General features: G+C 41.6%; 1 protein-coding gene across 6 annotated transcripts in view; it reads right to left on the bottom strand.

Moving 5' to 3' along the window:
• The window catches only part of LOC132811374 (band 4.1-like protein 3), a 183,035-nt gene that overhangs the window by 61,564 nt on the left and 106,856 nt on the right, over positions 1 to 14,615 (bottom strand). For 3 of the 6 annotated variants that reach the window (XM_060822805.1, XM_060822804.1, XM_060822806.1), the window contains exons 8-11: positions 13,109 to 13,196; positions 7,905 to 8,069; positions 5,108 to 5,205; positions 1,560 to 1,735 (exon numbers count right to left, since the gene is read on the bottom strand). In XM_060822805.1, coding sequence (XP_060678788.1) covers positions 1,560 to 1,735; positions 5,108 to 5,205; positions 7,905 to 8,069; positions 13,109 to 13,196 — 527 coding nt within the window. The remainder of the gene's footprint in view (positions 1 to 1,559; positions 1,736 to 5,107; positions 5,206 to 7,904; positions 8,070 to 13,108; positions 13,197 to 14,615) is intronic. The other 3 variants (XM_060822808.1, XM_060822810.1, XM_060822809.1) reach the window with 1 other exon arrangement.

Here is a 14,615-nt window from a genome sequence, read left to right on the forward strand (position 1 = left end):
GATGTATACAAAACTGGCTTGGTCAAAGAAGCCAGAGTAGTGGTGAAAGCCTGCTTTTTGGAATGGAAATCAGTAACTAGTAGTGTTCTGCAGGGATCAGTGATTAGATATTTGTTGTTTGTAATACATATAAATGATCTGGAGAAAAATGTAGGTGGTCTGATGAGTAAGTTTCCAGATGGCACCAAAATTGGCAGAGTTGCAGATAGTGAGGAGGACTGTCAAACGATACAGCAGGATAAAGATAGATTGCAGATTTGGGCGGAGAAATGGCAATGGAGGTTAGCCAAGACAAATATGAGGCATTTTGGAAGATCCAATTCAGAGTCAAATTATACAATAAGTGGCAGAACCCTTAGAAACACTGACATACAGAGGGATCTGGGCGTACTGATCCACAGATCCCTGAAGGTGGCCAAGGCGGCATACAGCACACTTGCCTGCATCAGACGGGGCATGAAATATAAAAGTTGGTAAGTTTTGTTACATTGTATAAAACTCTAGTTTGGCTACATTTGGAATACTGCATGCAGTTTTGGTCACCACACTACCAGAAGGATGTATATGCTTTGGAGAGGGTGTGGAGGTTTACCAGGATGTCGCCTGGTCTGGAGGGTTTTAGGCTGGATAAACTCAAGTTGTTTTCATTGGAAAGACTAAGGCTGAAGAGTGACCCAACAGAGGTCTACAACATTATGACAGACATAGATAGAGTGGATAGTCAGAGGCTTTTTCATAGGGTGGACAGGTCAATTACAAGAGGACACAGGATCAAGGTGAGGGGTGGGAAGTTTAGGGGAGAAGTGGAGGGAAAATATTTCTCAGAGGGAGGTGGATGCCTGGAACACACTGCAAGTGGAGGTGGTGGAAGCAGGCATGTTAGCAACATTTAAAGTGTATTTTGATAGACACATGAACAGGAGGCGAACAGAGGGTCAGAAACCATACTTGGGCATTAAGTAGTTGGTCTAAATAAGGATGAGGAATGTGTGCAGGCGTGGTGGACCGCATGGCCTGTTCCAGTCGTGTATTGTATTATTGTATATCAAGTTAATCATCTGTCAAACACACGAATGGCACAAAAGCAATTCTTTATTATTCCTTTTTAAATTGCTTTGGGATGTGTATATATTAACAATTGTCTAAGCACAAGTTATGGTTGTACATGTTTCCAAAAAAAACCTTGTAATTATAAACTTTATACTGTCTTCACTACTTACATTATTTTAGTTGAGATGCAGACCCATTTTAAATAAATGGCTCAACAGTTTGCTTTAGAAAATTAGAGGGGACGTTCACATGTTAAGCATTTCCACATTAATACTGCTCAGCGCAATTTCAGAATCTCTGTTCTTTATTAAATCCAAGCTTGATGTACAATGGAATAAATCAGAGTTATTGAGAAAATTTAGAAAATAAATCAAAATGAAAAAGAAAATGAAGATCTCTTTCCACTCGTCAAACAGAGGTTTCACATTGAATGAATTAGAATTCAGGCAAGCATAGAACAAACATCCCACTCCACATTACTGAGGGCTATAGCCTTTAGATTCTCTTACCTCCATCTAAGCTACGTGACATGGTGTAACGTTTGCTGGAAGAACGTTCAAAGTATGGTGCTGGGCGGTCTATGAGGGAACTGGCTCTCCGAGTCTGGGCTTGTGTACGTCCACTGTAGCGGAACTTTGAACCCAATGTGAGGAACTTTTTAGGAGGCGGTTCAGGAGATACCAGCCTATAAAGAGAGAAGTCATTGGTTTACCTGCAAAACAGCTACACGAGTGAAGAAATTTTATTTTGGACTTGAATTATTTTGTCAATTAATCATGACGTGCATCCAGTAAAAAAAAAGGCTTCAATTCCCTGTTTGAAGTCAAAATCTTTGTCTTTCGCGATGATGCAATACAACTTGGCAGATTCTGTCCAAATGGTCATCTGAAGATTGGAAATGAATAAAAGAAAGCAGCTGTACCCTAATCTAGGTATCCATACAGGTCATAAATCATTTAATAATTCTGGGGAGGAAGAAAGGAGGTACAGCAGTTGGGAAAACCTACTTAAGGTCGAGATCATACTTAAATTATTAAGCAGGCAGTACTGAAGCAGGACCTCACTTTTTAATATTTCACTTCCCACTTAGCAGGGGCCATACTGGTCAGCTCAAAGGAAAGATCACCCAGAATATGGTTTGGAATAACAGGAATTTTTTGAAATTCTCTGTACATTATCCAAACGAGTTGGGCAGGCAGTATTTTGTTCAGATAATCGATCGTTCGGATAATCAATGTGATCATAAACAAGCGGTAATTTGTGAATGCTGGTTATCCGAACATTTCTCGGTTATCTGGCAATGCACGCCATAATGCCGTTTAACTGAATGCCGAGTTGCGTAATGACGTTTTTATGTGACCTTGAGATCTTGTTCGGACAATCCAACATTGAATAATAGATGTTCAAATAATTGAGGCTGTACTGTAAATGCAAACAAGGTTTCTTTCTACTCATCATTCAATTGTTTTAAATATATTTTTATCATATAGGTATCCCCTGTGTAAACTGTTCCCATAGCACGTTTCGTTTTAATGCGGTTTGTAGATTAATGAAATTCACTAAATACGCTGTGTCCATTTTTGTTTTAGTTCAGTAACACTCATGCTCATTTGAAACAGAACAGACTGCCTCTTCATTCCATCAACTCTTCAGTTTTCTCCTCCTTGCTGCTTCCCTCTCCCAACCATCACTTGCCTTTCACCATCCTTCTCCTAAGCCCATGTTGTGAGTGAAGGAGGGAGAGGATCAGCAAGTGAGAGAGAGAGTGAGTTTAATTTATGGGAAATGATGAGTAGGAGTGACAAGGGAGGAACGTCATAACACCAAGCTGGAGGGAGGTAGAAAAAAAAGAGTTAATAAGTTCTTAAGCATCAGTAAGATAACAAGACTGGGCCAGGGATAATCAAGGCAGCCAAGAGGTTTTTAATATAAAAATTACAGATCAGAAAATTTAACCCATCCTAACTAGAAGTTTGTCTGTGAGACAGGAATTTTCAATTAGCAAGTCATTGTGAGGCAAAACAAAAGATTATGCCACAGGCAGTGAAATGTCTAAATTATCAGATTGACAACACTGTCCCATGGCTCACAGTAGATTTAAAAAGATTAGTGTTATCAAAATTGATAAATAAAACTGCCAGCTACTTCGACAACACGCATCAATATAAAAGTATAATTGTCATATTGTAAGAAACTAGAATTTCCTATTTGAACTGTCACATTGAGAGGCTGCCTACAAACAGATGAGCTCTCAAGAATATAAATAACATACCGATGATGACTATTTTCCACCAATGGACACTATGACTGATTCGGGGAATGCTGGTTCAAAGACATTCCCACAAATTTTGGATATGTAATTTGAAATGAATTTTCAAAAGAACGTGGGCGTGAATGCCAAGTCAATGTCTAAATATAGCAGGACCTCGATAACGTTCAGGTTTACATTGACAAGTGCAAAGCCACTAAGGCTCTTTAGACACCATTTTCCAAACCAACAACCACTACCACCTCCAAAGACAAGGGCAGCAAATACATTGGGACACCACCAATCCACTCAGCATCCTGACTTGGAAATATATCACTACTTAAGGGCAATAAGGACTAGGAAATAAATGCTGGTCCAGCTAGTGAAATGCACGTGCCATGAACAAAAAAAATGCTTTGGTTGCAAATACATTAATGCTTTCATGAGTGACAAATACTTGAGTTTTCGTCCACAATCCCTGATCTTTTGAAGATTTTGCTTAACATACATTTCCTTATCATTCATAGCATTGATGCGTAACTCCCAGCAAGATAATGAACTAAATATTGCTCACACAACTACCTCTCCATGGGATTGCAACAAACTAGGTAACTGGAAAATGTGCATTTCCCCCTATTCTGTCCAAAGAATACCAATTAGTAGAGATTCATAATCATAAGCTAAGTCCATTGGACTAATGCAAGATTCACACGTTACTTATCTTATTGCTGAATAATACAACCCCTGATCCTAAAGGAATCCTGAGCTGCTACAACTAAGAATTCATGTTGTACTAAAACAAACTTAAAATGGACTCATTTAAGTGTTATGGCTGATGTGGCACAACTTTTACAGCACAGGGTGAAAAAAATAACATTCAATAAACCAGCACTACATTCTTCACAAATAAATCAAATACAACTTTGCACTTTTTTTTGGTTTTAGCAAGGAATGGAAGGAAGTAAAACACTAATTCTCCCTTGTTTATACTTAATGCAGGTTTATGAATTTTAAAGAGAGATTAATATATCAACCTGGAAATTTTACAGCAGTATGTTATTATTCAAACTTTTGATGTTTTTAATCAAAATTCTCTTCTTTTATGAGAAGTGCTACAAAAGTGTCGTGTCTCAATCACAACAGCAAATAGAAATTTTACATGGGCATTTCAAATATTGTTTTGTTTACTTTGCTCCCAGCAATTTCCAACCTGTTGTTTGCTGCTGGTTAAGCTTATTATGTTGAAGATGAATTTGCATTTGTGAGGTGCAATGAAAAGTCTGGGTGTGACCCGAGCTTTGATCTATATCCAATTCTGGAACAACTATTTTATGGATAAGGCAGCTATGTCCCGTTCAGTTCACAGGAATAGGAGTAGGCATTCAGCCCGTCGAGCCTCTTCTGCCAATCAATGAGATCCTTGCTGATCTACGGCCTAACTCCATGCATCCGCCATTGGACCATATCCTTTGTGTAACAAAACAAATCTACCTCCAATTTAGAATGAACAACTTATTCAGCATCCACTGCTGTCTGTGGAAGAGACCGTCACCCTTCATGTGTTGAAGCGCTTTCTGATATCTCCTAATGGCCTGGCCCTAATTCTCATACAATGCTCCTACTTCTAGAATCGTTAAGTCGTGGAAATTTCCTGTTAATACCATGGCCTTAATCAGATCGCCTTTAAACCTTCCAAATTCCAAATCCTAGAGAAAACAGGCCTAATTCGTATTATCTGTTCTCATAACCTAACCCCTTAAGTCCAGGTATCCGGTTAATTCCACATTAAAAGTTCAAGGTCAGGCTTACCGAAAGAATGTGTGGTGTTCAATGCATACTTTCCACAACCTTTTAGCTGCTTTGTGGTTTGGAAGTTTAAATCCAATGGTGCTCTCAAATTGCTCATGCTAGGAAGGAAAAAACACACAGTGTCACGCTTTCTTGTGAAAACAGTTCAGAAAATTACAGCCAAATGACGATACAAAGTCCAGCATCTAGTATCTCCCCAGAACCAACAACACAACTTATTTACTCATAACATGGCTCAGTGCAACTTAATCAGAAGTTAAAATCATCCAAGTTTTGACACTTGACTAATTATAGAGCAATTGCTGATCTGTTGCACTTCAACCTCATCCTCCTGTGCTCTGAGGGCTGGGAAAGCCTATGAACAGTTAAAGGCAAAAACTTTGACAATTTGAGGGACAACCATGCGAGTTGGTGTCCTCCAGCGCTGAGGGCCCTATTACAGGCACCTTTCTGGCTTGCACCAAAACTCTAACCTAATGCAAAAAGACAGCCTACAGATCAAAGCAATGCTCCCCTCGCAGTGTGTTTTTTAAAAAAGAAACGGTCCTTATTTTGGAGGGAAGTTCAAGTCACGTTCCTGAACTACACACATCAGGACACAGAGAATGAACTCAAAGCCGCTTTGGAAAAGGATGAACAAAATTACTTTCTGCAATTCATGTTTGCATCAGCCCTTCCTAGATACTTGGGCTTATGAACATCTACTAATGAAGTCCAAATGTGTAAACACAAATTCATAAAAAGTATGATCCAATGTATGGCAATAACAATGAAATAAAACCAGATTTGTACTTGAGACACATTCAGTTAACTTAACAGCATTTTTATTTTCTGCTATGGTTAAGATTCGCCTACTTCCAGTCAGCTGATACTCTACAGAATTTAATTTATATGGGTTCATCAAAATACCAAATTAGATTGCAAAGCATAACAATGCTACTCACTAAAACAAAAGAAAAGATCTACCATTAGCACTATTGCAATGGCAGCTGGTTTTAAAATGTAGCAAACTGCAAGGCCAGCACTCAGCCACTCAACATTTAAACAAAGGACTAGGCGCCATTCCAGAACAACTGTGACATTGAACTGAGGAATGCAAAAAATGTTACAAACTGTACCTATAGTGATATGTTCAAAATGTACTTTGTCTGCACAATGTTGTTGAGTCTTTTAGCCACTGTTGGGCAAGCTGCCATTGGAAACAAGCTTTCAAGGTATTTTTTTCATTCTGATATCTGCGCATTTGCTAAGACAGTAATGTAGGTCCCATGGAAACATGGCAATTTGTCATGGGCTCAATGCTTCAGGTCCACATCTAATGTTTTGTAGCATCATGTTTAAATCACTCACTTCAAACAGAAGTACCACACAAAAGTTTAATTTTTCTTTTTCTTCTATGGGCTGGCATGGTGGCTTAACAGGGGTTAGCACCACTACCTCAAAGCGCCAGGGACCTGGGTTCCATTCCACCCTCAGGTGACAGTGTGTGGAGTTTGCATGTTCTCTCAGTGTCTATGTGAATTTTCACCAGGTGCTCTGGTTTCCTCCCACAGTTGAAAGATGTGCAGGTTAGGTGGATGAGCCATGCTTAGTTGTCCATAATGTCCAGGCTAAGCGGATAGGCCATGGTAAAAGTGGCCATGGTAACGGGGATAGGGCTGGGTGGGATGCTCTTTGGAGATTTCTCGCAGACTCAATGAGCTGAAGGGCCTTTTTCTCGACAGTATACAAAGTCTAATGATTTATAAATGTTCTGCACATTTTATGTTAAATGATTAACATCCAAACTTCAGCTAAGGCTTTATTGCTTCAGGTAATATTACACTGCTGACGATCTTTGATGCACAGCATCTGAAGTAGGGTTGCATGACGTTAACTCTGCTTTCTCTCCACCGATACAGGCAGACATGCTGAGTTTCTCCAGAAATTTCTACGTTTTATTTCTTTCAGATCTCCAGCATCTACTATTCTTTGTTTTACCTTAAAACATTAACCATCATAACAGTAAATGACTGTTGGAGACAAAAATAAAACCATTGTTAGAATTGATCCCTTGTAAAGTAACTGTGAGCAGGCTATTTTGTAAAAACAAAATACAGATGCTGAAAATCTGGAACAAACACTGATATGTTGGAGAACCTTGGCAGCTCTGTCAGCATCTGTGCAGGGAGAAACAGAATAAATGTCTCAAGCCTGGTATGACTTTTTCAGAACTATGAAGGGTTGAAAAGTGTGATTTTTATATTTTTAACAGAGACAGAAGCAAGAGGAACAGACAGTCCAGAGTCCCTGGGCAAAAGACAAAGGGATTTGCTAATGGGAGGTGAAAGAGAAATACAGAGAAATACATGGAAAGCTTAAAATGGGTGCGCTCTGCTATTTCATTTGTTGTGGATGATTAACACAGCAAAAGGAAGTGCTGTAAGTTCCTATGCATGGAAGGGGCAAGTAATCAACAAGATTAAATGTGTTGTTTTATCCAATTTTTGTGCATTTTGGTTGGATTTAATAAACATTGATCTAAGGTGATCAATTGTGGACAATTGTGTTTAATTCTTATTGAGAAGACTGCTCCCTTCTTAAAGAACAATAATAAAAATCAAAAGTTAGATTCACTTGAATAGACACAATATGGCGGTAAAAATAACCTTTTCTAATACTTCTGAGCTCTGAAGTTTCACAAATGTCAATTCTTAACCTTGTAGAATCTGCACATTACAACAATACAATGTCTGCATCACTGTATTTTCACAAAGTACTACATATAATGAGAGAATAAACAAGATGCAAACCTCACATTTGAACTTACTTCACTGGGTCGGATTTTGATGTAGAAGTTATTCCTTTTATAAGAGATCTTGAGAACCTTGGGCCAGGCAAATCTGTTTATCCTTAGCCTGTCCCTGTAGATTAGCAAGCCGCTGGCGCACACACCAAGCATGATATCAACGCCTTCAGAATCCTTTAAAACAAAGAAAAATACCCTGACAGAACAGTCTTCACCCAATGATTAGATTAGATCACTTAGTGTGGAAACAGGCCCTTCGGCCCAACAAGTCCACAAGCATATTCTCCACGTGTCTGCGTGGGTTTCCTCTGAGTGCTCCAGTTTCCTCCCACAGTCCAAAAATGTGCAGGTTAGGTGAACTGGCCATGCTAAATTGCCCACAGAGTTAGGTGAAGGGGTAAATGCAGGGGAATGGGTCTGGGTGGGTTGCGCTTCGGAGGGTCAGTGTGAAATTGGTGGGTTGAAGGGCCTATTCCACACTGTAAGTAATCTAGCCTACTTCCTCTGTGACTTCCTCCAGCCAGACAAACCTGTGCTGATTTAATTCTGGTCTCCCAAGTATTCTTGATTTTAATTGCTTCATCACTTGCAAATCAAATCTTCGCTTACCAAAGACCCAAGTTCTTGAATTCCTCATCTAAACTACCCTGCCTCGTTGCTTCTCTTTCCTCCTTTGAGGTATATCAAGTTTTTCATCATCTGCCTTAATATATTTTTAATGTGGCTTGTTGCCAAATTTTGTTTGCCAAGGCTGCTGTGCCACATTAAAAGGAGCTAAATAAATACATTCTGCTGGTATTCAAACAACTTAAAGAACTTTTTTTTTATTGTCTCCAGTAGCATTTCTGTCACAGGAGAAAAGATCAACTAGAACTTGGTAAATAATTTTATAATTCTGAGGTAGTTAGAGTTGAGGTGATAGTTTTTCTGAAGGTTAGCCTACATAAATAAATAATGTGGACAGTGACTTATTTTCTCCCCCACCTCTGTTCAGGCCCTGGGAACTAGAACTCTCCATCTAAACTTTCACATCCATCTCCTCCTTTTGGCACTCCTTAATATCTACTTTTACCGAACTTTTGACCAAACTCTGAAACAAAAGTAGACTTGTCAGTCAATTCTTGAATAGGCCAGCAGGTTCTCTAAGAGCAAAGGGAAATCCTGTGCACATTCCAGGCGTAGAATTTTACAAATAATTTTGCCTGTGGAGTGGAGACATTGACATATCACACGTTGATCTCCCACCTTAAATTAAACCACTAAGAGAGCTGCTCAGATTTGCCAAAGTACTTCATGTACTGAAGAAAGGCCAGGCATTTCTGCAGGAGAGATGTACACAGGACATCAGCTTTAAATATTTTTGTACATTCTAGTTGACAGCATAGAACAGAACCATAAATACCAGCAAGGTCTCAGAATCAATTCCTGGTCTGTGTCATGCTGTGATCTTGTTTAAAAGACATTTGTATAAGTACATGAATAAAAATGGTCTGGTGAGATATAGGCCAAGTGCAGGCAGGTGGGACTAGTTTAGTTTGGGATTATGGTCAACACCGACTGGTTGGACAAGAGAGTCTGTTTCTGTGCTGTATAATTCTACGAAAAGCACCAAAAGGTTTATTGATGCCCTGTGCTAGCAAACCTGTACACAGTTAATGCTGGAGCTCTACGAGAGCTTTGATATAAACACAAGGTTTAAAATCTTGTCCAGTGCCAACTTATTCCTAAGATTTAGATAAATGGAGGATGTATTTTTTGTTGTTGAGGAAATGTGCATTTCAAGTCAACGAAAAAATAATGAGGATTTCTTTCAAACAAATTTGAATACATCCAATTGGTAAAGGGAAAATTCTCTCTGACACCAAATACTCTCTGACTAAGTCGCATTTATCTTTTGATTGTATATGTAAAAATATTTCAACTTCTAGGGTTACTTTATATAGTTATGCAAGTAGGATTAGAAAGTGATGTGGCAGATGATCTGTCCACAGTCTATTTACATATAGAATGTATGCAGTGTGAAAGTTTCAGGAGAAAGTGAGGACTGCAGATGCTGGAGATCAGAGCTGAAAATGTGTTGCTGGAAACGCACAGCAGGTCAGGCAGCATCCAAGAAGCAGGAGAATCGACGTTTCAGGCATGAGCCCTTCTTCAGGGATGAGGAGAGTGTGCCAAGCAGGCTAAGATAAAAGATAGGGAGGAGGGACTCGGGGGAAGGGCGTTAGAAATGCAATACGTGGAAGGAGGTTAAGGTGGGGGTGATAGGCCAGAGTGGGGGTGGGGGCGGAGAGGACAGGAAGAAGATTGCAGGTTAGGAAGGTGGTGCTGAGTGCAAGGTTTGGGACTGAGACAAGGTGGGGGGAGGGGAAATGAGGAAACTGGAGAAATCTGAGTTCATCTCTTGTGGTTGGAAGGTTCCTAGGCGGAAAATGAGGCACTCTTCCTCCAGCCGTCATGTTGCTATAGTCTGGCGATGGAGGAGTCCAAGGACCTGCATGTCCTTGGTGGATTGGGAGGGGGATTTGAAGTGTTGAGCTACGGGGTGGTAGGGTTGGTTGGTCCGGGTGTCCCAGAGGTGTTCTCTGAAAAGTTCCGGCCTGTCTCCCCAATATAGAGGAGGCCACATCAGGTGCAGCAGATGCAATAAATGATGTGTGTGGAGGTGCAGGTGAATTTGTGGCGGATATGGAAGGATTCCTTGGGGCCTTGGAGGGAAGTAAGGGGGGGGGAGGTGTGGGCGCAAGTTTTGCATTTCTTGCGGTTGCAGGGGAAGGTGCCGGGAGTGGAGGTTGGGTTGGTGGGGGGTGTGGACCTGACAAGGGAGTCACGGAGGGAGTGGTCTTTTCAGAACACTGATAGGGGAGGGGAGGAAAATATATCCCTGGTGGTGGGACCCGTTTGGAGGTGGCGGAAATGACGATGGATGATATGATGTATATGGAGGTTGGTGGGGTGGTAGGTGAGGACCAGTGGGGTTCTGTCCTGGTGGTGATTGGAGGGGCGGCGCTCAAGGGCAGAGGTGCGGGAAGTGGAGGAGATGCGGTGGAGAGCATTGTCGATCATGTCTGGGGGAAACTGCGGTCTTTGAAGGAGGAGGCCATCTGGGGTTGTTCGGTAATGGAATTCGTCCTCCTGGGAGCAGATGCGGAGGAGAAGGAGGAATTGGGAATATAGGATGGCGTTTTTACAGGGGGCAGGGTGGGAGGAGGTGTAGTCTAGGTAGCTGTGGGAGTCAGTCGGTTTATAGTAGATGTCTGTGTTGATTCGGTCGCACGAGATAGAAATGGAAAGGTCTAGGAAGGGGAGGGAGGAGTCTGAGATGGTCCAGGTGAATTTGAGGTCGGGATGGAAGGTGTTGGTAAAGTTGATGAACTGTTCAACCTCTTCGTGGGAGCATGAGCACGAGGCAGCGCCGATACAGTCATCGATGTAGGGGAGGAAAAGGTGGGGGGTGGTGCCAGTGTAGCTGTTGAAGATGGACTGTTCCACATATCCTACGAAGAGGCAGGCATAGCTGGGGCCCATGCGGGTGCCCATGGCTACTCCTTTGGTTTGGAGAAAGTGGGAGGATTGGAAAGAGAAGTTGTTCAGAGTGAGGACCAGTTCAGTCAGTCGAAGGAGGGTGTCAGTGGAAGGGTACTGGTTGGTATGGCGGGAAAGAAAGAAGCGGTGGGCTTTGAGTCCTTCATGATGGGGGATGGAGGTGTACAGGGACTGAATGTCCATGGTGAAGACAAGGCGTTGGGGATCGGGGAAGTGAAAATCATGGAGGAGGTGGAGAGCGTGGGTGGTGTCCCGAATGTACGTGGGGGGTTCTTGGACTAAGGGGGATGTATGCAGAGATGTGTTCGGTGGGGCAGGAACAGGCTGAGACAATGGGTCGGCTGGGGCAGTCAGCTACCCCCCCCCCCCCCCCCCCCCACCCCTTCCAATCGCCACCAGAACAGAACCCCACTAGTCCTCACCTACCACCCCACCAACCTCCATATACATCATATCATCCGTCATCATTTCTGCCACCTCCAAATGGATCCCACCGCCAGGGATATATTTCCCTCCCCTATCAGCGTTCCGAAAAGACCACTCCCTCCGTGGCTCCCTCGTCAGGTCCACACCCCCCACCAACCCAACCTCCACTCCCGGCACCTTCCCCTGCAACCGCAAGAAATGCAAAACTTGCGCCCACACCACCCCCCTTACTTCCCTCCAAGGCCCCAAGGGATCCTTCCATATCCACCACAAATTCACCTGCACCTCTACACACATCATTTACTGCATCCGCTGCACCCGATGTGGCCTCCTCTATATTGGGGAGACAGGCCGCCTACTTGCGGAGCATTTCAGAGAACACCTCTGGGACACCCGGACCAACCAACCCAACCACCCTGTGGCTCAACACTCTAGCTCCCCCTCCCACTCCACCAAGGACATGCAGGTCCTTGGACACCTCCATCGCCAGACCATAGCAACCACAAGGGATGAACTCAAATTTCTCCAGTTTCCTCATTTCCACTCCCCTCACCTTGTCTCAGTCCCAACCCTCAAACTCAGCACCACCTTCCTAACCTGCAATCTTCCTGACCTCTCCGCCGCCACCCCCACTCCAGCCTATCACCCTCACCTTAACCTCCTTCCACCTATGGCATTTCCAACACCCCTGCCCCAAGTCCCTCCTCCCTATCTTTTATCTTAGTGTGAAAGTTTCATCCAAGTGTACAGTTTTACACAGCAGAGGAATATTAACAGGAAATATCTTGATATTCAATATTTAACCTAGATGAGTTCCATATTGTTTTTGAGATAAATTGTCAGATAGAAATGGAAGATTAATTGCAGTCAATGAGTTTCTGTGATTTGTTACTTCAGCTGGAGAACAAAATAAACATTTGCTGATCTATTCATTTGTATGTCAGTACACCCAATACGTTATCTAACTGATTACAAGCACTGTTTAGTCTTGTTTCTCAACCTTTTCTTGATAAATCCTGCTATTTTTCATTATGATATAATTGAAAACTAGAAAAGGTTTCATATCAGCTGGCATAAAATTCTCTCTCAAGAACCTGGTTCCCAAATGCTTTCGTCATTATTGAGGGGCACATACTTTTACTTCAAAACAAAAGGAACATTTTCCAACAGGAAATCAACTCTTTCATTCTTATGGACATGTATTCTGGGACAAAATCTACATTGTTCACGTGTTCAAGAAATACCTTGGCATGATGTAGGTCAACTCCATACATGGACAGCTTTTTGGCATTCTCCAAGAAATGCATCTCTGCTTCAGCCGGTGTCATACCCCTAAAAGGTAGAAGCAGAAACAAGATTTTCATTCCATCCTCATCTCAACTTGAATGTTTGGAAAGCTTTCAAAACTCCACTTCAAAACAAGCAAGCAAAATCCTTTGCAGTTTAAACTAACCAATGAACTGTCTGTGACTTTCTCTGAAGTAATCAGTTGAAATAAAAAATGCACAAAATGACTTTTTACAAAAGGAAATGTCAATTTTGTTATTAAGCTATTCCTAACTGAGAGAATACTCTGCACCCAGAAGACCAAGCAAGTGAGTTGCACATTTTGAAATACAAATATATTATGGATTTTTCCCGACTCAGGCGACTGACTGTGTGGAGTTTGCATGTTCTCCCCGTGTCTGCGTGGGTTTCCTCCGGGTGCTCCGGTTTCCTCCCACAGTCACAAAGATGTGCGGGTCAGGTGAATTGGCCATGCTAAATTGCCCGTAGCGTTAGGTAAGGGGTAATATGTAGGGGTATGGGTGGGTTGCGCTTCGGCGGGTCAGTGTGGACTTGTTGGGCCGAAGGGCCTGTTTCCACACTGTAAGTAATCTAATCTAATCTACCCGGCAACATACTGTCAGCAAAATGCTTAACCAAACTATGATACTGCAGAGCAGATAACTACTGACCTATCACGTAACTGTGGTGTAATTAGTGCACTATACGTTGCATGCATCCAGTTTAGGGAGAGAAGCATAAAGTTTCTTAATTGAGAATTATTAAAGAGTGAAATGAATTTAAAAAGAAAAATACACAAACAAGAAACAGTGACATTGAATCATTTTTGTACATTGCAAAAGCAAATTTTAAAAAAGCCATGCAGTGGAGTTCCTAAAGTTATAAGTACTAAGTTTCTGTTTTTCTTGGTATACGTGTTAATGACAGAAAGTGGTATCATCTTAAAAGTTGCCAGATGACACTCAACTTGAAAGTGCTGTTCAAAGTATCTACTGACACTAACCAATGATAAATCCTGACTACACATGCTCACTACGGATTTATTTTTTTAAAAATGCACATGTGCACGCACAATATAAAACCGATTTTAAAAATTGAAAAACTGTTGGTATATTTCAGTCTTTTTTATCCACCTGTAAAATTCTTTTATTTTATATATTTTAAGGGTTTGCTAGGATTTTAATTATGCTTTATTTCAATTTCTTTCGGAAATGTAGCTGCTACTACGCATGCAAAGAAAGCTTAAATATTGCATGAACTGAAGGGGATAGAATGAAACCATCCTCGTGAAGTTCAGCTCAGAATGCAGCAGAATGGTAAGACTTTGCATTTACTTATTTACCTGAAGAGTGACATATAGCAGGTATACAGATTATAATGGTCAGTGCAGATGTTGGTTTTAGCATTGCCAACTTAGCTGAAGGAAGTTGCAATTCATTAAATGAAGAATTTTTGGAGAAGATA

The sequence above is a fragment of the Hemiscyllium ocellatum genome, chromosome 4 (assembly GCF_020745735.1).
Source record: "Hemiscyllium ocellatum isolate sHemOce1 chromosome 4, sHemOce1.pat.X.cur, whole genome shotgun sequence".
In the NCBI taxonomy this organism is placed as follows: Eukaryota; Metazoa; Chordata; class Chondrichthyes; order Orectolobiformes; family Hemiscylliidae; genus Hemiscyllium; species Hemiscyllium ocellatum.